The sequence below is a fragment of the Epinephelus moara genome, chromosome 18 (assembly GCF_006386435.1).
Source record: "Epinephelus moara isolate mb chromosome 18, YSFRI_EMoa_1.0, whole genome shotgun sequence".
NCBI classification, from domain to species: Eukaryota; Metazoa; Chordata; class Actinopteri; order Perciformes; family Serranidae; genus Epinephelus; species Epinephelus moara.
This window is the reverse complement of record NC_065523.1, coordinates 30,852,609-30,878,902: the sequence shown is the minus strand read 5'-3', so window position 1 is coordinate 30,878,902 and position 26,294 is coordinate 30,852,609. Positions and strand designations below refer to the sequence as shown.

Below are 26,294 nucleotides of genomic sequence, written 5' to 3'. Positions count from 1 at the left end.
AGCCAGACTTTTCCCACTGCCAGATTATTTTAGCTTCTGAACACTGAAAAACAGGAAAGTGGCGATCTTGCATTGCAGCATGGAAGAGAGGGAAATAGCCTATTGATATTTTCCGCAGGCAAGTGGATGTGGGGCGACAATAGCAAGCGAGCACTAACAGTGTGTATTTAGTATTGATGGATACTTGACTCAATTACAGATTTGGCACACACAAAGAAAATTTATTCATTGTAAAATACATTTATTGAGATCTACATCTGATCGGTGGGTCAACAGTAAAAAATAAGCACCTATAAATCCTTGCAGGGGAGATGAGTCTTTCCTGAATCTGATGAAAGTTTGCCCAATCTGCTGTTTTGATATTAGAGCAGCAGGATTCACCAAGCAAAAACAAGTTTGTTTTTAGGAGTGCTGAGCGGTCTGTTCTGGAGCTCGAAACCATAAAACTATCGCCGAAACATTGTGTAGTTTTCTATCACTCCACTGGGTGTCAATAGCAGACAAACATTGTAATTTTATGATGTGAATACATGCAAACAAAGAGAACTTAAAGATTACAGAAGCAGCCACTGATGTGATGAATGAGGTCAAAATGAATAGCATGCTGTCATTTAGTTTGTATTAAATAGTGAAAGCAAGGGAGCCTTCAACATGCAGACACACTCCCAAAAACTTGGATGAATCCTATGCAGGAAAGGAAACTATTAAATTTAAGCTACTTCAACATTGACAATTTCATCTTGTCTCCATTATAAAGCAACATTAGACTCTGAATCAGTGTGGAATTAATACTTCATAAAGCATTAGAAACATTTCAACTGCAAAAAAAAAAAAAACATGTTTAAAAAACAAATCCCCATAAATACAGATTTGACTTCAACAACTCATGCTCATTTGTCACTGTGGTCCTGTGGTTATTTGTATGGATCTACATTGACTAAGATACAGTACATCTACACTGACATAAAAACACACAACAGGAAAATTATCACAAACCATAAACCAAAAACATTCTGACTCCAAATCAAGAGTGGCTCTGATGACTCAGCTCTTAGAGGTGATTCCTGTGGCTTCTGTTGAATATCTGCAACAGCTTGCACAGAACTTTAGCTCAGATATTCCAAATTTAGATTTGTTTTTTCAAAGACTACATAATCTGTTATTAACTAAAGAATCTCACTTTTAAACTTACTTTTGATTTCAATAAAATTTAACGAGGGATCTGCTGAAAGACAAAAACTATTTAGTGAAACACTCTTTAGTGAAACACTCTTAAGATGAAAACTTCACAAAAACGTATGAACAAACATCACAATCTTGGCCTCCGATATGCTGTTTTGATCATTTTCAAGTATCATCTTGAGATAACAGAGGAAAATCTTCACTTCCATTTCTTTTCCCTGAATCTTCAATATCGGTGAGTTGGTAAGTTACCAGGCTCTGTGGTCCAAACATTGCTAGACACGACCATATTCCCATCACAAAACCACCCAGTGCAGCACCTCTGAAGGATTCATCAAGTCCAAGATATGTGCATTAATACCCCGCTGGTCTACCTTAACCGTTTAACCCCCAAACTAACACAGAGAAAGAGGAAAACAGTCTACACAGTGCTGCTACGGTATGAGATCAAACATTATCTCTATATTACCACAAAGGCTGACATTAGAAGTAATTCCGTGAATTGGTGGCGGGTACACTGTAAATCATGCAAGTTGATTTACTTAAAAAAGTCGAGGAAATCAATTACCTCAAAAAGGTAAGTAAATGTGGCTACAAGCCTTAATTTAAGTTTACTGTATATCTAGCTGTTTAGTTTTAGTTGTATTTACTTAATTTTTGTAGTTGTTGCAGCTTATAAAATGAAAAGTGAAGTTAACTTGTTTTTTCTGACTGTTAGCAACTTCAGCAAACAAAGTTAGTGACTTAACCTCATCATGACAAAGAGGAGTTTTGTTTTGGTGACATGTTTAAGAACATACAAATATGTTTAACTAGTTTGCAACAAGCACTAATGTGGTTTACTGAGGTTTCTAACCGTTAAAAAAGATCAAGCTAATTTTCACTTAAGAACTGAGTTGTTGCAACTTAAAAATGACAAGTTAGAACGAGCTAGACGAAAAGGTAGAACAAGCTGATTTCACTTGTCATTTTTAAAATGCAACAACTTAACACACAATATTAAGTTTTTGCAACTTAAAAAAGACAAGTAAAATTAACTTGATCTTTCTAGCAACTTCAGTGAACCGAGTTAGTCTGACTTGGCGTCATCATGACAGAAGGGATTGTAGCATATGAAGGAGATGGAATATATTTAGGTTCTGTTTAGCTGACATTTTTAAGAATGTACAAATATGACTGACTAGTTTGCAACGAGCACTAATGTGGTTTACTGAAGTTGCTAACCCTTAGAATGATTAAGTTAATTTCACTTGTCATTTGTAAGTTGCAACAACTTCACAATATTAAGTTGTTGCAATTTAAAAAAAAAAAAAAGACAACAAGTTAGAACAAGTTAAACAAGTTAGACAATAAGGTAGGACAAGTTGATTTGTCATCTTTAAGTTGCAACAAACTTATAATATTAAGTTGCAATTTAAAAATGACAAATTTAAGTTGCAACAACTTCATATTATAAGTTTGTTGCAAATTAAAAATGACAAATCAACTTGTCCTACCTTATTGTCTAACTTGTTCTAACTTGTTGTTCTAATGTGGTTCACTGAAGTTGCTAACCCTTAGAAAGATTAAGTTAATTTCACTTGTCATTTGTAAGTTGCAGCAACTTCACTATATTAAGTTGTTGCAACTTAAAAACGACAACAAGTTAGAGCAAGCTAAACAAGTTAGACAATAATGTAGAGCAAGTTGATTTCACGTCATTTTTAAGTTGCAACAAATTCATAATATGAAGTTGTTGCAACTTTAAGTTAGAATAAGCTAAACAAGTAGGTTTCACTTGTCATTTTTAAAATGTAACAACTTAAAAAGACAAGTACAATTAAGTTGATCTTTCTAGCAACCTTGGTGAACCAGTTTAGTCTGAAATAACGTAATCATGTCAGAGAGGATTTCTCGGATAACTCCATGCAGCAACTTCACAAAATTAAGTTGTTGCAACTTAAAATGATGTGTGAATAAAACTACATTTTAAGGAAACTTAACAATTCAGTATAGATTTTAGATAGATTTATAGTTATGTTTACTTACCTTTTTTTTTAAAGGCATTAGATTACCTAGATTTTTTTAAAGTAAGATCAACTTCTCAGATTTTACAGTGTACAGTACAATGGCACATTTATTGTTGTTAAATTCCAGAGCACACATGTGCATAGGGTTGATAGAGATGTTTCACTAATGGACCAAATAAACAGTAGCCCGGCGAGAGAGGGAAAAAATATGGCAAGCCTTAATTACTTTATACATCCTCAGTCACATGATGCTAAAATACACAACAGTGGTTTTAAACAATAAATAGCTTTGTCTTTTTCTCAGTGGAGCTGTGAACAAAGAAGCATAATAGTAACAAAGAAATTCTTATTTCAAGTTTGCGTGATCCTACGTTGTCATTTCAAATCCCGAATATCACAGCACATCATTGGTTCCTTTTTCACCATTAAAACACAAGTCAGTAACAGAGGAATACAAACAACGAGTTAAAATCCTGCATATTATACCTAAACTAGTGCCTCACTACACATCCTGTATGCTATGGTTAACATAAGATTCTCTTTTTTTTGTCTTTTTTATATATATAATTTTAGTATTTCAGTCTTAGAAATAAGCTTTTGGCAGTAACCTTAACTATACATACACAGCAAATATGTACAAAATTAATTCAGTTGACTATAGATTCACAAAAAAAGAGTATGGACCTCTTGGAAAGTCCCAGTAAGACAAATCTCCCCACTTGTCTTCGACTGTTATCCTTTGTCATCAGATATTTCAGACAGGTTCCTTCCTATGAATAGGAAGCAGGACGAGGAGACAAATCAGTATGTTGGAACATTGCTCATGTCCTGTGTAGTGGCTAAGGGGCAAAGGGAGGAGAGGACTGAGAGGGCATGTTCTCACGAAACGCAGCAAGGAGCCTCAGGGACCTTTTTCTATCCAGAGCAGTGAGTGTGTGCTGAATGCAGCAGGGTGCATGTGTGGTGCTGATCTGTAATGCTTAGATTTGACCTCAGCTTCCTGTAAATGAATCTATCCGGCACCTAGCTGGCAAAAGTATGATTTAACTTTTCAAACAAAATATGAATCATGAGCCCCTTTCACACGTGCCCTGCAAACCTGAAATTATCAAGACGTTACGCAGACATTATGTGAGAAGGCAAATGCCCAAATCAATTGAACTGGACATCAAACTGACTTTATCCTGCCAGCTCCCTACAAAGACAGTGTGATGTCAGATTGAGTCCATGTGTAAATAAAGCGGAGAATTCACAGCGAGCAAGTGGGCATGTGAAAGACGTTTCTATCTTGAGGCTCATGCGAAACCATCTTAGGATGAAGAAGAAGGTCATTTACATGAAGACGGCAACGAGAGATGACGAGATAAGGGAACTTCTTCTAGCAAGGGCCGAGGCCAAAATTGTCAGACGAATTCAAGGAACAGCAAGAGACTCTGTTGTTTATGATCAAATTGCGAAGCCAGCTACATGACTGCAGCGTGATCTGCATCATGCCCTGCCTCCTGCACGCTCTACCCAGGCACCACCCCTCGCCTAAACCAAACCGAGTATAGGTAGGTGAGAACGCCTCTGACACAGACTAACTCCTGTTGTGTGCCACATGTGTGAAAGTCAATGTCTGGACCTGATTCTCCTGACACTGTCTGGCGTTCGTATGAGAAAACGTTTATAGCAACATATTTTAGTGGCTGTCACAGAGGGTCTCTCCAGTCAACCATCAGCTGTGTTTCTGATGCTCTAATCCAGAAATAAAGTATATAGTGCAGCCTGACAACTTAACACACTCTGTGTTTAGAGAGTCCTTGTGCACCTTTGCCACATTCAGTGAGAACAATGTGCCATCAGGAAGGAGAAGGGTGTGTGACTACTTGGGGTTTTGAGTGTGTACGGTGTACAAAATGTGTTGCTGAATGCTTTTTTCTTTGGTGAATTGTCTAGTTCTGAACCTGAGATTTGAAGTTATTGTGGATTCTTGGTGTATTTCCTTATCTCCAATGGTATTATAACATCTAATGGTTAGTGAGAGAATGTATGCATGCATGGTTGTTGAGGAAAAGTGTATGTCTTTACGCATGTGTGTCCAAGTGTTCCTGTTTGTATTCTATAAAATCTTCATGCCCGTGCGTCAAGCTTATCACATCTATTTGCGCTTCCTGAGCACCAGGTACATGAGGCCGCTGATGAGAGTCATGGGGAAGCTGATCCAGGCCAGGATATAGGAGGAGCCGTAGGAGCCTTTCTTAAGATCGCTCGAGTGGAAGCTGTCTTTCTGAGCCGTGTACATGGAAGCTGCCATCATCACACATAGAGCTGGGAGGAGGAGGAGAAGAAGAAGAGAACCAGGGAAATTATAGTTGAGTTGAAGAAGGGATTTCACGTGAAAGCCCTATTCACACAGGACGACAGGACCTTATGTGATTTGTGATAATTGCAGGGATCGACTGTGATCATTTGTGGATCTGCCATGTCTGTAAATTGTCAACACTGAGGCTGTGTGATAATATTAGCCCAGTGTGAATCGGCATCTCTGTTATTTGGGGTCATATGTAGGTTTTTTGTTTGCCTTTTTCCTGGTCGAGAGTAATGGAGGCTGCATTTGTAATAATAAATGAAAGTTTTGATAGCATTAAGGGTGCAGGAGGTTCATGTCGCTGCACAGTATGCAGACCCATTCACAAAAAGAGCAAGCTCAAATACACCAGAGATGTGATGTGACATGTGATCATTTACGGCAGAATCAGTTTTGTTTAATAATAATAAATAGCTGTTTTTCCCTGTTTCCAGTCTTTGTGATTAGCTATACTAACCTGAAATACAGTTTTGACAATTTTTCATGACATTAAAGATATTACAATATATTCTTTTCTATTCTAACAAAATAAATAATCTGCTATCTTTCCATCAATGTGAGGTGAAATTAGGAGAACAGATTTACCTAACACTTATGCTGGTACTGTTCTGTAAGAGTAACTAAACCCCAGAGTTTTGGCTGCGGTGCCTCTGCCCTGAATTTTATTTTTGAAATGCCTCTAAAACAGGAAAAAAAAGAGCCACTAGTCACTTCTTCATGCTGTCGACAAGTAGAGGGGGGAGGGCGGAGGGATGGTGATAACAGATGCTACCAAATGTGTCACCTGTCCTCGGATAAGCCAGTAGCAAAATTAAATTGCAGTGGCCATGTTCAACCACTAGAGGGCAGTCGCTATGCAAATTTATAACACAATGGATAGAATTCAAATACTTGGCACTAAAATGTCAAGATGTGGACCTGAATCCGTCATCATCACTACTAAATATGCACACACATTGGTTTTCAACTGAAAAAAGTGGTTTGGGCATTTAGTTACGACTAAAATCCAGCAGATGTTCTCATGTTTTGGGACTGTTACTGATCTTACACTGTGAGGTGTGAAGTATCATACAAAGCCATACGGTATGCCCTCAAGCAGTGTGAGGAAGGTTACAATTGAAATGTAATAGGTTACAGATTACTAGTTACCTTAAAATGTAATAAGTAATGCAACTATTTTAATTACTTCATCAAAGTAATGTAACTCATAACATTTGATTCTTTTTGATTTCTTTTCTAAGATGATGCAGAACAACAACCACTCCACTCAGCTTGGTCTTGGCAAGGGGCTGTACACATCAATAAGCGTGTGTGTGTGTGTGTGTGTGTGTGTGTGTGTGTGTGTGTGTGTGTGTGTGTGTGTGTCACTCACAGGCCAATAGCTGGATAATAGCGGTGAAAATGAATCTTTCTCCCTGTTGGAGCCTGAAGAGCTGGAGGATGAAGACGAAGAAGCTGACGCAACATAAAATGACGGCCAGGATCATTGTAGCCTGGACCGCCTGCAGATATGCTGAGAGAGGAGAGAGAGGGTGTTACATACACAGAGACAAGACTTACAGTAACCACACATAAGCTACATACAGACGTGACAAATTTAAGAAAAAACGTAAATTGTGAAATGTGACAAATGCAGATGCTTCCACACAGGTGCACTGCATGGTATAATTAAGCAGTTAACATCCAGTCATGCTCTGTGGCATGTATAGACATACTGAGCAGCACTAGTTTTATTTTCGATTGGAATTTTGGACTGAAGTGTTAGACAGCGCTCTCCAACACCATCATCCAGTGTGTAAGATTTAGGCAGATTTAGTGGAATCTAGCAACGAGGACTGCAGATTGCAACCAGCTGCAACTTCTCCTGGTTAGAATTCCTTCTGTGTTTATTGTTCAGTTGGTTTTTACTGGGAGCCGAATTATCTGCAAAGGTCTCTTCCTGTGTAAAACAAATGTACCAGGTGATTTAAACTGGTAAAAACACTGAGTAAAACAGTTTCCCGCAGTTTCTCCGATGCTGTTGGGCATGTTGCAGATGGGCCACAAGCCCAGCACCTGGAAATCTGTGCTCACCGTTTTTCTCTGATAACTTAAGATCCGGACATTCAGGACATTTTCACCAGGAGTGTAAGTATCCACAGAGGTCTCTTCCTCTCTAAAACAAACTGACTGTGATTCAAACCAGTAAAAACACTGACTAAAGCAGCTTCATGTTTAAAAATCTGTATTCTTCTGACGCTGCTTGTCGTGGAGGGGCTGCTAACCATGGTGGCCGAAGCGAAAATGCAAATGGAAGCATCTGGAGTCAGTGTTTGCTTTGTCCGTTTTGGGCTACTGTAGAAACATGGCGGTGAACATGGCAATCTCCATAAACGAGGTCGAGCTCCCTATGTTCAAATTAATGGCTCATTCTAAGGTAACGAAAACACACAATGATTTTTATTTTCAGGTGATTATACACTAAAGAAAACACTTATTATATTACCTTTAATTTCTGCCAATATATCCCCTACATCCTACACACTGGACCTTTCCACATGCTGTCTTACCTGCATCAGGAGTATGGCTGTTCTGCAGAGGATAGCAGGTGGAGTTGCAGGAGTACCACAGGTCAGCGTGTATCACTTCCTGTCCGACTGGCGTCACCACCCACCACGCCTACATCAGAGACAGACACAGAGATGGTTAAAATGCTGGAAATATCCCATGCTGCCCAGCTCTGTTGACTGTATGATCATTCCAGTTTATACTCACATTGTGAATGGTTGCAACAAAGAGGAGGATGGCCGCAGCCAGGTGGAAGAGGACGATGAAGGCTAAGATGATCAACATGGCTGCCCCTCTGTCTGGTCAGGCCCGTAAAATATCTCACAGGCTGCTTCAGTAGCTGTCTGCGTCTCTCACTGGCTGATTGCTTCAGCTTTTGGTGGATGACAGTGCTGCTGGATGTTTGCTTGTGTGTGTCTATGCTGGCTGTCACAAAGGCTGGTTCGCAGGTGTGGATCAAGGTCCTTCACATGAAAGGAGTCTGTTGGGAACAACATATATGTAATACTTTAATAACACACACAAATACAGGAGAGGTTAATCCCTTGTGTGTGTCATCAACATACATCAAACACACAGATAAAGCTATCGCAAAGGACCTATTTTCCGGTGCTTGGCAGCGTCAAATGTTCTGTATAAATGTGCACATATACCCACAGCTCATTAAAGAACTGCAAGAAGCATATTCTTATGTACCAATTTGACTTTCCTGGATTAATTTGGAACACCACAGCACTAAATGGTTTGAAAAAAACTGCTAAAATAACAACAGCAGCACAATATTCAACTAGTGGCCTGCGACAGTGGGTCTTGTGGTCCTCCATTTTCTAATTCACAATTCAAATAAATTGATTTACAATGGGATTATTTTGAACTTTTAATACAAATAAGGTGCATAAAAAGCATGAAAATGGAGATTTTTATGAAAAAAGTGCCAGGCAAGAACCCACGGATCCCCAACCGAGGTCCAGGCTGTGCCCCATGTGTCTTTAAATCTAAGAAACGCCCCTGCATAAACCTGTGCAGGACTTCAGCGACTGGCCCCTGGCCACCTGTCATTTTGCGTAAGTGGCCCCCAGACAAAGCAACCTGAATATCCCTGATCCACTGTAAGCATGCATTATTACTGAACTGTATCAGCTTTAACAGAGAGATGGAAACAGTGTACAGGCAATCCAAGTAGAGCTGATATGCACCAACAGCAACTATTACATCTGCAACCAATTACCAAAATGCAACCTTTCTAAACAACTGTGAAGGATGCAGGGTTAATGAAACAGCCAGAGAAATATTTGTAGTCTCAAGGTCTTCCCTCAAATTACAGAAAATGCTACTTAGACGTGAGACGAAGCTTGTATGTTGTGTCTATATGTATGTGTGTGTTTGACAGTGTGTATGGAAGTGTGTGCAAGAGGACAGTTTGTGGGAGTGCGGTGTTTACTGTGCAGTGACTGAAGGCCTTAATCCTGTCTATGACTTGTTGATGGAAGCGAGGAGTTGACTGTTTACATCTTGAAACGGTCAGTCTGTGCTGTTCAGTCAGAGCAGACCAAACTACATCATGCTATGTTAGCATAACGGCATTAGCAGACAATTTCTGTTTCTGCTAGTATATTGAGATGTCAAAAATGACACATAAGAGTTTAAGGGTCACTGTAAATTAACCAGAAACACTAAGGGAGCAGTGTGTAGGATCAGTACCCCTTTTTGACAGTCATGGGCTGGCTTGGCTTGGTTTGGGCCGTCAGCCCAGCACAGCAGGGATTTGGATTTTCATTACAACAGGACTACCTTCTTGAAGGTGTTACTTAAGCCTAGTTCACATTGCATGATTTTCACTGTGATTTTGATGGCGCAGAGGATCTTGAGAGCCACCTTGGGTCGGAGGTGAGTCTGCGACTGGGACTGGATATCTGGCATGCTAGAAAACTGGAGAAGTCTGACACAACTGACAGAGCATCAGCCAATGAGAGGTGGGATACGTCCCACGTCAGCACGCAGGAGGACGGAAGAAATGTGAGGAGGACAAGCCTCAGGGTTGCCAGGTCTAGTCGCTTCTTTTGGAATTGTTTCCATAGCCCTGGTTGCTTGTTTCTCTCCCAAGATCTGGCAACACTGACAAGCCGGCAAGCAACAACAACAACAATGGCGGCGTCCACAGGATCATGGGGAGCACGTTGTGTTTGGACCCAGGCCCTGGAGGCAGATCTGATTTAACACTGGGAAGAATATCCATGCCTTTATGATGTGTCGTCTCCAAGTTTGGTGACGTCACCGCGTTATCTGGGGCTCTGTCGGCGAGGGCTCGGTGGAGAAATCTTGTGATGTGCACACACAGGTTGTAATGCAGTTGGCGAGACTCCCGCTGACAGAAACACATGTCGTGTAATGTGAACTAGGCTTTAAACTGATGATGGCTGGTCTTGAGTGATGATGTTTAAAAGCAGCAGGCCGATCCACGGCTAAAGTCCCCTGTAATTTTTGCTGAGTTCTTCCACAGCAGGGCAGGTGAAAGAAGTTTACCTTTTGGAGGTGAGCTGTTTGCAGAGGTGCAGTAAGAGCCTGTTGCCTGCAGCTCTTCATCAACATCTCACTGTGGCTGTTTCTGCTTTCACTTTCCTCTCTGCCATATTATTAGACTTGCCTTTATTGAAGAGAAGCTGCCAACAAAGCCCGGCAAATGCAGTAATAACACATTTAATTTCCTATAGATTCTTCACAATAAAAGTCCCTCATTATTTTGTTATGTGTAAACTTTTATTGTGAAGCAGCACAATAAGGAAATGTTGAGTTTTTGAGCAGCAACTTCACACAACTTCTAATACGGCTGATAGTGAACAGGAAACAGTAAAATAAAGCAGATATCTAAAGTACAACCAGGACGCAGGAGAGAAACTAAACTCCAAACCACAGTCAGAAGCTACAAAAGTACAAAAGAGACTTTTAAAAACGCCCTTTTGTTTGGTCTCCTGCAGACAGACACTTGCTTGTTTGAGGAGGAGAAGCAGGGTCGTCTAGGGTTGGCTGCAGTCGGCAAGACATCAGCGCTACCCACTTGAGGGCGGGCTGCCCTGCTTTTGGACCTACTCCTGAGAAGGTCCATCCCTGGCGCGTTTTGACGTGGCACGGTGCGTCTAAACTGACAATGGATACACAAAACGCTGCGGCGTGGCTTTACTCGACATGGCCAAGAGTGAGAGTGAGAGTTCTTTTTGCAGCATGACCTTGGTATCTGTAGCATTACAACACAAACCAAATGCCCAGAAGTGTATGGCTTCAGACAACACTGTTGACAGTCATAACAGGTGTGTGTGTGTGTGTGTGTGTGTGTGTGTGTGTGTGTGTGTGTGTGTGTGAGCCTCCGCTTAAGATATGATCTTCTACTGAGGCCTTGATTTTATGTGTGCACCCTTTCCGTAAGGATATCCAATATTTTTGTTTGTTTGTGTGTTGCTTTCCTGTTTATGTTAACATACACTTAAAGGAATTGTCTTGAAAGGAAAATCCATTAAAAATACTAAATACATCCAGAAACCTACTAGGTTTGTTTGTCCAGGAAAATGCTCTGTCAGCATCGTTCTGTTTAGTTTAACGTTCATACCGCTACAAATAATAACACAAGACAGGAGTTTGATATCTACAAAATGTTTCCAGCACCACTTTAAAGGCTGTTTCACAGCTTCACATGGATGTAGAGTAAAGTCTACTGTGTACACTGTACACATCAAACTCAGCCAAAATACCCTGTGGGGACAATGCACATCAAAAACCGTATGTGCACACACACACATACACACATGAACTCCCACCAAAGAAGCTGAGAAAGCAGAGACACAAACATGTTTAAAAGCACATGTGAGTGCAGGCAGACACGCACGCACACACACACACACACACACACACACACACAAAGCCAGACAGCAGAGGAATTAGCCCTCTCCGCCAAAATGGAGTCGCAGTAAAAACAACCTCTCCCCGCTGACAGGAAGCAGGCCACAGTTTTGTGTGTGAGCATGTGGCTGTGGGGTGTGCCAGAGGATAGGCCCTGTCTGAGTTGGGGGAGGGGGTACATTGTAAAATAAAAATAATTTAAAAAAGAGGAAACAAAATGAGCTATACTCTTTGATTATGAGACATGGGGGTTGGGTTTAGACAGGAATGTAAACAGCAACATTTTTCTCTGGTCAAATGCTCCTGATCATAATGCTCAGAAGATGAAACTGGAGTGTGCATTAACCTGCCGACACACACTTAAATTTGTACCTGAACCTTGTGAGGGAAATATGAATATCACACAAGTGGAGCGGAAATTGTGCACATGCAGACCTGCATTCGATATGGATGACATTTTTTTACCATTTACAATGTGCAGCAAGACAGCTTCATGCTGTATGGTTTGTATAAGGCAGTTTAAAGCACTGGTTCCCAAACTGGGGGTCGCAACGCCCACTCAGGGTCATCAAAGCCTCTGGAGGGGTGGGTTGCGGAGCCCTCTTGACTCTAAGGGGTGTAAGAAAACTTTGTGAAATAATATAAAGTAGGCCTATATTTCAGGCTTTTATTCATTCCTATTGAGAAGACTAAATTAAATTGTTAATCTTAAAGTTTAGATTTTTATTCAATACATACATTTACAAAGATTTCGGCACAGTGAAGATCTGAACACAAAGCATATCACAGAGCCTTTAAGCCTAGTTCACATTACACGATTTTCACCGTGATTTTGACGTCACAGAGGATCTTAAGAGCCACCTTGGAGAAATCTTGTGGTGTGCACACACAGGTGTAATGCAGTTGGCGAGACTCTCTCTGACAGAAACACGTCGCCAGGTATGAACACTCAAAAGATTACGATAGTCTCCGCGACGCAAAATCAGGGGGAAAATTGTGTAATGTGAACTAGGCTTTACTCTCTGCTTAACAGCCTCATCCTGCATTAGAAAAGTATGCAGTTAAGACAAGCAAAGAGCTAACAGTGGCCATGCAAAAGGGAAAGGAAAATACTTTATTTCTCAAAAAAGAAGCCTTTTACATATGTATAACTGCTAAAAAAAAAAAAAAAAAACATAAATAATGCAACAAATTCTATAAAAAGCTCCCATAAATATCAGGAAAACTCATCTCTGATGCAGTTTTTACAGGATATAATCTGCTAAAAAATCATCATAATCACTCATCTAACTAAAACCTAGGCAGTTAAGCATTTTGGATTTATTAGCTGTTCTGTACTGTAACTGTTATGCATTGACTATAAAATGGGATATCCCTAAATGTGTCACTTAGTTAGGGGTCATCAGTTACTCAGTGATAGGAAAGGGGTCCCTGAAGTAAAAAAAAAGCTTTGGAATCACTGGAAAGACTAAACAAATACAGCTGCAGATTTTAAAACATTTCATTCTGTACAGGATGTGTGCGAACATACAGTGTAATGGTGTGTTAGTGACAGGTCACACTGGGTGGAAATGTGAGACTCAAGCTTATTTTTAGGACTGGCAACAGCATGCTGGAGGTCTAACTGTTGCAGCTTCGGAGCTTTAAAGATTCTTAGAAAACTGACCTATTATAACATTACAATCACGGTGTCTCTAGGGTGGCCAATCAGACGTCAGGTTTGACCTTATAGAACAATTGTAGCGCAGCGTGAGACAAACAAAAAGGGAGGGGACGGAGTTGGAAAGACAGAATAGCCAAGGTAAATACCAACAGTTCATTCACTGCATCCACTGCACGGCACCTTTCTGGTATTTGAATCTAATCTGACCTGCAGGAACATTCTTTAGAGCGGCAAGTAATCTCTGAGACATGCACACACACACACGCACACATACAGACACACACACAGCTGGATCTGATTCCATCTGCAGCTGCTTTCTCGTATCAGTGGAGAGAAGTTGAGGGGAGGATCGAGGGAGGGAAGGAGGGAGGAGACAGAGGGAGAAGGAAGGGAACCCCATTGGAGGGAAATGGAGGGAAGCGAGAAAAACAAAAACAAGAGCGTAAACGTGCACACACACACACACACACACAGATGTACACGCATACACATAAACTACTCAAAACCGCAAATATATAGCCTGCCAAGACACTCACACAAATGAGAGACTCACAGACACAGTTGAGATGATTAAAGTAAATCCAAACCATGTAGACCTCAGACATGAAGGCCTGGTGATGACTGACAGAACAGACACAATATATACCGCTTGTGTAAATTATATGTATACATGCTCCTTTGTGTGTGTTTCTATTTATAGAGTTACCACTTTGATTGTCCAAACCGTAATGATCGTATACAAGGGTAATTACCCAAAACTACAATTATGCTGATTTATCATTGTCATCACTTTTCGTCTCTCACATTCAAATGTAAAAAGAGATTTATTTTACAATGTATTTGTAACATTTCAACAGCCCATTAGATGAGATTCAACAATTCAACTGTTTGGCTTTATTGTGTAGATGTTAACCAGATTATTATTAGAGTATATGTGACAGCTCGCTGCATATTCTCTGAGTAATTTAGCTGAGCTTGAACTATTGACTCCTTTGCTGCTTGGGTTGGGTGAACAGTTCAAGTCCAAGTCAATTCTTCTAGGAACATGTTGGTATGTTCATGAACTGTCAGATATACTCTATGGATGATATGTTTAGCATCTACAGAAAAAAATGAACTGCTGTATAATAATTAGGGATGCACTGATTGTGAAATGCTGATACCTATGTTTAAAATAACACTTGGCCAATAGCGGTTTGTGTTATTTTTGTTGTTTATTCTATTTTTGTTGCTATACAACTGCGCTGTGAAAACCTCAATAGATTTCATATTTAAACAATTGTATTGATTAGAGTACTTATTCAAGTTTCTCATGAAAAACTAAGATTTACAAGATTACATTTGAACACATCATGTTAGTGTTTTAATTTACCTTCACACAATACTCATTTTTACTAAACAGAGTTTGAACGCATCATAAGTCCCTTTTACACTGCCAGAATTTCGGTGAATGTTGGGCTGTTTTGCCGGCAAGCTGCAAGCGTTTAGACACCCAGAGCCGGATTGGTGAGTTGATTCGAGGTGCCAAATTTTCAGCCTTGTAGGGTAGACATATTGGTGGAACCTTTTTTGTTTAAAAAGGACGAGGTGCCCTTCCGCCACGGGAGGGGCTGTTGAAGACTTGTGGGAGGAGCTGTTGATGACCCCGCACGTGCGACCCACTGGCGGTGGATAAACAGGAAACAGCTGATAGCAGGAATTAGCGAGCAGCTAGTAGCAAGAGGGAAACGCAAACCTGACAGACACTGTAAAGATGAGCAACTGGGGAGACAAAGAATTGCGCGCCCTCCTTGTCCTCGCAAACGAAGAGGCCATTAACCGTCAGATGACAGGGACGGTGAAGAACGGGCCGACTTATGAGAGAATCGTGAAGGACTGACCAGCCACGGCTTCCCTCGGAGTATGTCACTGTTTACGTCACACGCTGAGCTACACGTTTTGTTACTTGCTCACGCCCCCCATTGCCCCGAAAAAGGCGCATTCTGTAAAAGTAGGTAGGCGGCATTTTGCTGCACTCCCCGACTTTGTTTTTATACTGCCAATGCTGAAAAAAGACTGATTGGGCTTTCCTGCAAATTTGCACAATTCCTATTTAAAAGGGGCTATAGTGTAACTCAATGCAACCTCCATGAGCTGTAGGCTCCGGCCACCAGCTGCTAACAGCTAATAGCTAACGTTAACTAGCTCACCTCCTGCCAATGTCAATGCAGATTTGTTTTTCACAATGTAGCATTATCAGGAAAAAAAAAAAAACACTAGTCGTGGGTTTTCAGCATTCTTCGTCCTGAAGGCCTTGTTTGTCCCAAACACATTTTCTATTGTCCCTGGGACGACAGAATGCCTTTAGTTACAAGCCCTGCTTTTTAGCCTGCTCAAAATTAATCTGACTCCACCGACAAACATCGGCCACTACCATCAGTGAGTGTTTGATGATGTGAACACATCATGAGATCGTTACAATTAACCTTCATCTCTACTCATTTTTACAAATAGAGAATGAGCCCATCATAATGTAACTCAATGCAACTTCAATGAGCTGTTAGTAGCAACCAGTGGCTGCTTGGAGCTAACGCTAACTAGCTCTCCTCCTGTCGATTTCAATATGCATTCATTGTTCACAATGTAGCATAATCAGGCAAACAATAGGGTGCTTCCCTTGTTGAGACTATAGTAAGTTTACTACGCCCTTTCATCCTGAACCAGAAGATCTCTGTTCTGATCTCTGATTTTCTGTTCTCCTTAGGAGGAGCAGACGCCAGCTGCTACTAGTCATCTTGTCACCCATAGGTGAGATCACAGAGCCCATTTGTCAAACAGTCATTGTATTCCTGCTCATTAATTTAAGTTTGTGGCCGTTAGGTTCGAGCCCTGCTTTTAAGCCAGCACAAAATTGATGTGACACTTCCATCGGTGAATGTCATCTTATTTGCCGATAGGCCGACGGCAGTAAACAAGGCAAATCTCAGCCGATAAATCCACATTGAATCCTTTTAAAATGAGTGATGCGTCTAATTTTGCAGAGTAATAAACCACATATTCTCTATTGAAAACATGTCCGTAACAGTAATACACTCTTTCTCCCTCTCTTTTTCACTGCCATTTGACACACACACACACACACACACACACACAAACATCAAACTAAACATGGAGCCCTGTGTTCCCCAGGGGTCCTTGGGAACGGTGTTGCCTTGCAGACGTGTCGCTCAGCGCTCACAGTAAAGTGTGAAGGCATTGATACTCACCTCTGACACAAGGCAACAGCTGCACACACACACACACACACACACACAAAGAGCACATGCATGCTGTATACATTAGCTCCGCTACGTCTGGTATGCATAATACAGATATTTCATGCCTTATCTATCATAATAGACATATGCATGCAGAGGGGTATTTCCCTCAGCTGTGGTGTGTCAATCAGCAGAACAACAGAGTACTCATCACCAAGTTAGAGATGATCCGATTATTCACCGTACATCGAGCAATATGGATTTCGCAGCACTGACATCATGTCACTTCACTGTTAGCATATCACCCTAGGTTTTTGTTTATACAGGATGTCACAGAAATCTTACTCTTACTCCTAATCTTACTTAGCAATACCTCAGTTTCGTGTTATCACATAGATAGACTGATTCTGTCAGACTGCAGCCACCTCGCCTGACGCACACACTGACAAACAGGCTGCCATTCCTCCTCTCCACTCAGCCTTATAATAGGAGGCTGGGGGACTGCTGTGCAAGAGTGCAAGTGTGTGTGCGCCGACTGATTCCCTTGCCTGGTGGAAAATGCTGACTTTTAATGTCCTTTTTTTTTTTTTTTACTCTTTTCATAAAACACAAAGCCACAGACTTAACTGGGCCTCCGAATCTCACTCCCCCGTCTCTCTCACTGTCCCACTCTCTCTTTCTGTGTATGTCTCTCTTTCTGTCTTTGGCCATGGAAAAACTAATTGAGGAAAAGAAAAGGCAAAAAGGCTTCCAGTGGAGCCCTCTGGCCCCTGATGAGGTCGTACAGTGGAAACGCTATATGCAACATTTCCTCTTCCGAACCCTCACTCTGACAGACTTGTTGGGATTCACCAATAGAGGATACTTAGTCCTGAATGCCTCGTTTGTTTTTCATGAACCCTGACAGTATAATACATTCATCACACCAGTTTAAACGAATGCAGTATTTTTACTGACATCTTGCTTTATTCCTTGAGGTCAAAACAGTTGGGAAAAGCAAATCCTGATGGAATTTATTAAATCTAATAAACAGTCCATCTTTGAAGAATGAGAATGTCATTCTTTTACAGGTTGAGTTCAAGCATTCTGCGGTAGCAACAAACCGTTCTGGTGGGAACAACAATTAAAGTGACAAGGCTCAGACATGGGTCAAATTTATCCTCTTTCAAGATAATTTGCACGGTGGTTTTCAGTTGCGTCATGTGTCGACTACTGATGTATAAATAGAACAAGATACAGCATTGGAGGTGGGGCACCATTTATTCTAATCAAAGTTCCTTAGTGGCACATGAAGCCATAAAAGCTCAACTTCCCGGATCTTATGCATCATGGGGGCCACAGAGCAAGCACACTTAAGACTTAAGACTTCTGGTTTAGCCCTCTGCTAACTCAAATGGGGTTGAAATGATTCAATCGTGCAGCTTTTTCTGACTTCAGAAATGTTATCAGACCAAATGAACCAATTTCTGATAGTGTAACAAGTCATTTCCAGGGGTTGTGATGCTCAAAAACATTATCCACTGATTTACAGAAGTCTCTTTCACATTGTAAGTCTATGGGAAAAGTCTTCTTGGGCCCCATTGCATCACATGATAGACTCAGAACTTGTAGTTCCACAGTTTGGCCACTATAGGCCCGATTCCACCGCAGGAACTTCGGGGTAATTTTACGGGGGCCGGGGCCGTTGGTGCGTGTCTCCACCGCAGGAACCACCCCCAAAGGACAGAGTTCCGGAACTTTTACAGGGGCTAAACAAGTCCCTGCCTCGGAGTAGGTACCTCAGAACGGCCCAGAGAAACTCCTGGCTGGGGCTTGGGGATTACTTGGTGCTGATTGGATATACTCAAGGGGGGATGTGACGTCAACAGAAAGCCACAAAATAGCCAGCATTTTTAAAACTCAGCAGACGAGGGTTAGCACGTTCATATAGCTTCCGCCGTCATGTACCATATAGTGAGTTTAGTGAGTTATTACAGACACCGCTATCGGCTAACAGCTAACGGCGTCCCTACGTCGCCCCAGTCAAAGTGGTCGCGCAACGATTACGTCACATCCAGAGCCCGGTAACTTTACAGGAACCTTCCTCCGACTCCGCTCTCTCAGTGGAGATACAGCTGTTGAGAGGGCCGAGCAAGAGGACGTTCCTGTAAAGTTCCTGCCCCCCAAATAGTACCAGGAACTTCTTCAAAGCCCGGCTCGGTTCCTCTGGGTTTGGTGTTGACACTGAGCCAACACATACAAACACTATTTACTGATGATGACGGTGAGGTTGAAAAGGCTAAGTGCCAACCTGATGTTCCAGATTGTTTGTTACCATGAACCATCTGAGAGGCCGTTATTGGAATCTGTTTGGAAAAGGGCAGGCACTTTCAAAAAATACTTGGTAGGTGATTGGATAAAACATCTGTCAATCACCGTCAGATGCCAGTTAGGAGAAGAGCAAAAAACATTTTTTCCCATTGAGAAAAGCCTTCAGTGCCATTCTTTGCTCTTCTTTCAATGAAGATATACTCTCCAGCCTTGATATAACTGAAGGTACACCATGTCCACTGATAAGCCCATTAGTGCATCGCCCATTTTTTTATACAGTCAATGGGACTTTATATAAAGATGGACGATGCATCTCCACTTCCTCCCACTGCACAAAGATAAAGCCAAAATATCCTGGATACAGGCCCTGCCTTCTTGTGCTGGGGACGTCATTTGGAGCCAGAGTCTGCGCAGTAGCAATCGTGAATTGGAGCCAGGGTATCAAGTTCCCACCCATACACCCACTGACTCAATCTGAGCATCATACCAACTGACAACATGGCTGACATTCATGACATCATAGGTCTTTTTGACAGCATCAAATCTGATTAAAACCAAACTCATCAAAACAATTAAGAGTTGAAATTGATTTTTTAGTTTGGCTCATGCCCCATCCGCTAATATGGCAGGGGCAAGGTTCCTGACCTATACTTCAGCCAGCCATCAGGGCACTTTATGTGTGAGAAAGTATCATGCTGTCTGTTTTTATATACAGTTACTGGTTCAGTTCAAATGCCTTACTTAAAGCTTGACAAGATGAATTTTCGTATGATTCTTGCGTGATCTCATAATAATGTGCAAAGTAAAGCAAGTGCACCTCGAGTTAAGACTCAGTTTCTAAGGTTAAGAATGAATCCTCATGCTCATTTTTGCTTTTTGTTTCCCCCAGGAATGGCCTCATGGTGTAACCGTGTGTGTGTGTGTTCGTGCACGCGCACATGTGTACACAACAACAGCCAAGCTAAGGCTTATTTTTAGGGAAAACACAAAAGGCACATCTTCCCTGGAGCGAAGCCAGAGACCAAACAAAGCTTTGCTAAGGAAGAGCACAACAAAACCTGTGGACACCCACAGGCACAGATGTACACACAGTTTGCTTTTAAAACGTATGCGGAGTCATCTAAGTGGCAGTGGAGCAAGTACAGAATTATAAATATAACCAGATTGCCCAGTGTGACAGCTATAATCCTTTACATTGCGGATTTACTAGAGCCATTTTACAAACAACAAGTGGCTGCCTGTAAACTCTGAAATGAGCTAGTAGCCTCGTGAGGCAGAGAGCAAAACTGGATGAAAGATGCAGAGTTCGCTATTTGCACATCTTTATCGCCAGTCAGCCACATATTTGGCAGTTTGGCTTGAGGGTGTCACCAGAAGATAAGCCATATTGGATTTGTTCCAATTAAGGGGCTGGATCCACCACAGGTCAAATTTCTGGCCATATATGGCTGTCCAATTCCATCCATCTCCTTCAAATACAAACAAGAAATGCAGGTTTGTTTTTTTTACTAAATTTGGAGAACAAAACCAGTGTATTCTAAATGCAGTTGGTTAGGATCATCTCCTGTGGGAAGGAGGCTCCAACTGACTCTGACTTTGTCTTTTAGAGCTTCCAGCCCCTGAATAGACCCACAGCTGTTGCTCCCAAAGATTTATCGTTCATGCAGTGGCATTTTAGAGCATCTCTGTCTAACATAGCTTATCTCTTACAGTCTAAGTTTTTCAGAATTTGCCGTACATAAGCTTAGCCACTGGATGAAGGGGAAACACCACGTAAATTAAGAATTCCAGTATATTTTTTCCATGACCTAGGATGGTTCAATTAATATTTGTCAGCTCCAAAACAGGAAATGTACCCACATAATCTTTTAGGGATGCACCGATCCGATACCTGGATTGAATATCGGCCCCGACATCATCAAAATAGATGGATTGGGTATCGGAAAATGCAACCTATACCTGAGGCGATCCTTTCCCTTTAAATCTATTGCAACGCAAGCTACGTCATACGTCACGGAGCGAAGGAGAGAATCTGCTGTGTGGAGGTATTTCACACTATTTCAGCTGTTGTTGCACAATTGTTTATTTTTGTTAAAAATAAAAAGTTCATCATTGCATTAATCCATTTCATCTTGTTTCATTTCATCTTAGGAAAGAACTGTGTCGTCATCAATGCCTGATGCCTCTAGTCTTTTCTACATGTAAAGGTATATAGCTTTTTAGGTTAACCATGGTATCGGATCAGTATCGGGTATCGGCTGATACTCAAATTCTATTCAATTTCTAGCCATATTTTCTGGAAGCTGGGGAAAGGAACTGCAAATGTATGTTCTTTTCCATCCATTACTGTTATGCAAATATTGGGAGTTGGCTCAGCAAGATAAGCAGCAGCTGGCACTGATTCTCAAGTCAGGTACCACTGCAGGAGAGGAGCGCAACAAGATGACGTCATTAAAAGCATGCCAAACCTCAAAGGAAAGAATTTTTTTAACAACTAATATTACAACAAGGTGCTCTTGGAAGAGTTCTGGTAACATCCCTGTATAAACTTGCAGTGGCATACGCAGTGACAATATGTTAAGACTGTTTGTCATCATTTATTCATTGAATCTTTTTCCATTGCACTTATCAGCATTTACCTTTTGTCATTATCCCAACTTTTCCAACTTCCCATTGCATTTAAACATTTTTGCAATATTTCAAGAGTTGTTTTATTTGTGCTGGTGCCAGTCAGGTTTTTACAGCACAAATTAAAAATGTGCACAAAAATAGTCGGATGGAAACGCACCCTATAGAGCAGTTCCAGACTTAAATTTAAGTTTAGGACTCCTTTTTTCAGATATGCGAGAGTGATGTTTAAGTTCCCAATTTTTTTTTGGATCGTCTTCAACCCTGGGAATAACATGTATGAGTTTTGGAAATAGGCGTACTTCCCCTTTAATGCGAACATGCGCTCATACTCACAATTAACATGCTAATGTTTGGGTGGAGACAAAAACCAAACATTATGTGTTTGTCAAGCTGAAATCACACCCAATACAAAACAGCATCTCATAAAGCCGACCATTTTATTAGGACACTCACATCCTGATGCCACACAGTCACTTTACTTCTCACGCCACACTCTAAATAAGAGAGGAACGGACTGTCCTTTCTAAAAATTGAAGGGTACATTTTAAATCGAAATTCAACGTGTGGAAAATGGATTATAAGTGTGCACAAATGATGCATTCAGAGTCCAAATCGACGACAACACTGTCGCTTCAAACTGATGTTTTTTTACATTGGTCATGAGACTTTTTATTGCTGGCGACACAAGCCTAATAACTTGACATTTTCTAGACCTTTTGCCCCAAAATCATGTCTCTTCATAAAAAGGTTATAAAACACTGGCTGCTTTGATACTTTGAAATAAATATGTGAGCTATGTTGAGTTTTGTTGAATACCAGGAGAGGAAGAAGAATCATTGTTCTGCACAATGACGCCTACATTGTTGCAAAGGCATACAGTGTGTGTGTGAGGGTGTGTGTGTACGACATGCCTGTTCGGGAATCAGGAGCCTAACAAATTGACAAATGTACACACAGACACACACATGCACACAACTGTTTTCCTGCTGGGTTTAAAGACTTCCCCCTGACGCAGGAATTCTTTCATGTTGGACAGTAACATGGTTTGTTAGGTAAGTGTGTGAGGGGGTACGTTTTCACACACATTCCTGAAGTGACAGCGCTGAGTAATGACTCCCACATGGTGGAGACAAGATGGGGCTAACACCTGATGGAGAGGTTAAAAAAAAAAAAAAAAAAAAGACACCTTCATCCTCATCTGTTTATCATCCCTTCATCCTCTTCCATCTTTCTGCTCTACTCTCAGTCACTTCACACTTGTTCGCTGATAGTTTTCATCTGTCAGCAGCTTTTAAAACCTCACACCCCCGACTAATCCCCCTCCGATCAAATATCACACACCTCGCTCCTCATGCTGCATTCAGTGGCTGAAAATACTTTCAAATTAACACTGACACTCTGCCATGAAAACGTTCGGGCATTGTGTCACATCACAGCCGAAACAGTGAGGGCAAAGAGGGCAAAGGATTGCAGCCGTGTCCAAATACTTCAGACAGAAAAATTACATCTGCTTGAGGAGAATTTGGCCACTGTGTGCATCAAACTTCAGTTACAGTCCAGTGTGTAGGATTTAGGGGAAAATATCTGCAGAAATGGAATCAAAACAGTGTTTTCTTTAGTGTATAATCACTTGAAAATAAGAGTCACTGTGTTTTTGTTGCCTTAGAATGAGCCATTTACATCTACATAGGGAGCGGGTCCTCGTCTAAGGAGATGGCCGTGTTGCACCGCCATGTTTCTACAGCGGCCAAGACACACGCTTTATTCATTTTGTAGTGGTTTAAATCACCAGGTCTGTTTGTTTTGGAGAGGAAGAGACCTCTGCGGGGTTGCCTCCCAGTAAAAACCTCCTGAGTATCTCATTACTCTGACTGCCGGACAGGCTGATATAGTGCCGTATGCGTCTCTATTAGCTCGTCGCAGAATTTTGCTAGACTGGAAGTCCCCTAACATCATCATCCTCTGTCTGGCTTAAAGGATGTTTGTTCAGAAAAGAAAAGATGGCAGGAAAAACATTGTTTCAATTGTAATTTTTGTATGATGTGCAATTATCCTTCAATAAAAATATCATTAAAAAAACTCCTGAGTGTCTGGATCTTGAGTTATCAAAGAAAAAAGGTGAGGACACACGTGCTAGGCTAGCAGCCAGTTTCCGACACGCCAAACATCATCAGAGAAACACTGATTTGTAATGTGAAACTGCTTGTTCAATGTCTTTACCGGGTTAAATCACCACATCTGTTTGCTTTGGAGAAGAGGAGACCTGCAGATAAATAAACTCATGGTGAAACCTCCCAGAAATGTGGATCAGAAAAAAGGTGAGCATACATTAGCAGGTGCTGTGCTAGCGGCCTGTCTCTGATGTGCCAAACAGTGTCAGAGAAACACTGATTTGTAACCTGAAACTGCACCTGATCAGTTTGTTTTGGAGAGGAGGAGACCTCTGTGGATAATTCAGCTTCCGTTACAAACCCTGAAGGAATTCTGACCAGGAGAAGTTTCAGCTGGTTACAATCTGCAATCCTCACTGCTGGATGCTGCTAAATCCCCCGAAGCCTTACCCACTGCAACAAGACTACCTTCCGTAAAGTGTGGGGAAAAGCTTTCACGTTACACACTGCGAGTTTTAAATGTCATTCATTCAGCTGCTAATTTGTGGCTCTTTAACACATTACTTCACACATTTGATGACTGCAGGGCTCATTAAACTAAATTAAAAGCTGGGTGAGGAGAGAGGAGAGGATGGGCTGCAGTGTTTCAGACTGGCTCTGTTCTTTCTTCAGTAACAGGTCATAAAACAAAACATTTGACCTTTGAAACTCAGAGTGAATTTAATGTAATATTAAAGGGATTTGGAGGTTTTTCATTTCTGGTTTTCATAAAGCGTCTCCTGCAGATGTAGACCCCCAGCGTCACAAGTGCAGCATGTATGAAATCAGTGTTGGAGCCAGTTATATGTTCAGCACTGGTTTCCTAGAGCAGGTTGAGGGAGTCCAAATTTAGGTTTAGCCATCCACCTGTTATCCTTTTCTCTGCCTTTTTCCATGCATTGTGTGCAACGGTTTATAACTGCATGTTAGCCAGGGTGGATTAGCACCAGCCACCAGCAAAATGCAGGTAAAATAATGCAGATTTGCCACAGAGTTGGTGGTAGATATTGAAATCCACCTGTCAACCCTGATGCCAACGGGGGCATGCAAATTAGTTTCCGACACATTGTTGTATCTTTGTAACCTTTCCTCTCCAAATGACATTTAATCTTCAGACCACTGCCGGACTGCATTATCCATCATGCAAACATTGCCTTAGGAGTCTCCATTTCTGCATCCTACTCCTAAAAGACTCCTCCAACCTTTGCAAATCAGGGCCAAGCTGTTGCTGTTCTCAACCACAAGAGGGCGCCCCCAATGAAGGGAGAATGCAGGAGTTACCACCTGCCTCATCAGTCAACAATGCATGACATGGGCAGCTGGATTCAGCATTGTAGTCCAAGTAATACACTTATATGGAGCCTGAGCTGATTTTAAACAGATTTAATCAGCTCAATAAAACACTGACACTCATATATTACCACAGCAGCATCTAGTGTGACCATATGTGCAGGTTTACAGATGCAAAGCACCACAAGTTCAGGACAAACTCTAAGTAATGAAGCAGATACGCTTAAAGCCCCTATGGAGCACGCACACACGCACATTTCCTGCATCCATTGAAAAAAAAAAGTAATTTATCTTCCCTCTCAGGGCAGAAAACATTCATTCACAGCACACACACACACACACACACACACACACACGCACATTGGTGGCTGACAACGCCCCTTTCATTTCCAACGTCTGAAAGTTGGAGCCACTCAGCAGAAGTTATGATGTGTATAAATACCCACAGGGGGAAACACGGCAGCAAAGGCGAAGTAAAACGACTCTATGATGAATTATAAAGCTAAATAAACGTATCATAGTTATTAAATAGAAATTATTGAAATATCCAACAGTTATTTAAGGAATATTTTAGGCTGGATTAAATATTCCAGAGCAGTAAATAAGAACAGTTAGGCTCAAGACTCACCATAAAGTCACAATAATGTTGTTAATTGGTTATTTATTATATATTTCAGAGTCGCATTGGATTTGAATGGGACATGATCCCTCAGAGAAAGTTCCGTGCAGCATTCAAACAACATGCAAACTACAAAAATACAAAGTTTACTCACCGAGTTTTGACTGAGGAGGAAGCAAAGCTGTGAGGAGCTCCAGGTGTTGTGTGTTAATGGGAAATTAAAGGGAAATTGAGGGATGATAAAATAAAAAAGTTTTGGAAATAAAGCCTCCAAACGTGACAAAACGGCAGCCGGAGATCTCACTGCTAGTCCCGCAGAAAAGTTAAAGACGCACGCTCTGTGGACCGGCTGTCGTGAGCGCGCGTGGGAGGGCCCGAGGGCTGGAGATGGGTGTGGTTTGGGGGATTTAATATGC

The 26,294-nt window shown here is 41.4% G+C and overlaps 1 protein-coding gene across 1 annotated transcript; it reads right to left on the bottom strand.

The window, feature by feature from the left end:
* Positions 1-220: 220 nt before the first annotated feature.
* On the bottom strand, positions 221-26,209 carry emp2 (epithelial membrane protein 2). Its single transcript, XM_050068597.1, has 5 exons — positions 26,033-26,209; positions 8,296-8,569; positions 8,091-8,199; positions 6,914-7,054; positions 221-5,501 (listed from the first exon to the last, which is right to left on the bottom strand). The coding sequence occupies exons 2-5, from the start codon at positions 8,371-8,373 to the stop codon at positions 5,332-5,334; spliced, it is 498 nt and encodes a 165-aa protein (XP_049924554.1). The 5' UTR covers positions 8,374-8,569; positions 26,033-26,209; the 3' UTR covers positions 221-5,331.
* Between the last annotated feature and the right edge of the window lie 85 nt (positions 26,210-26,294).

Bases quoted from the DNA above. Each gene is read 5' to 3' on its own strand.
- emp2 (XM_050068597.1), bottom strand. From the start codon at position 8,373: ATGTTGATCATCTTAGCCTTCATCGTCCTCTTCCACCTGGCTGCGGCC. The intron at 8,200-8,295 runs GTGAGTATAAAC...TCTCTGATGTAG, and splicing joins TTGTTGCAACCATTCACAAT to GCGTGGTGGGTGGTGACGCC. The intron at 5,502-6,913 runs GTGAGTGACACA...TCCTCCTCCCAG, and splicing joins TATTATCCAGCTATTGGCCT to CTCTATGTGTGATGATGGCA.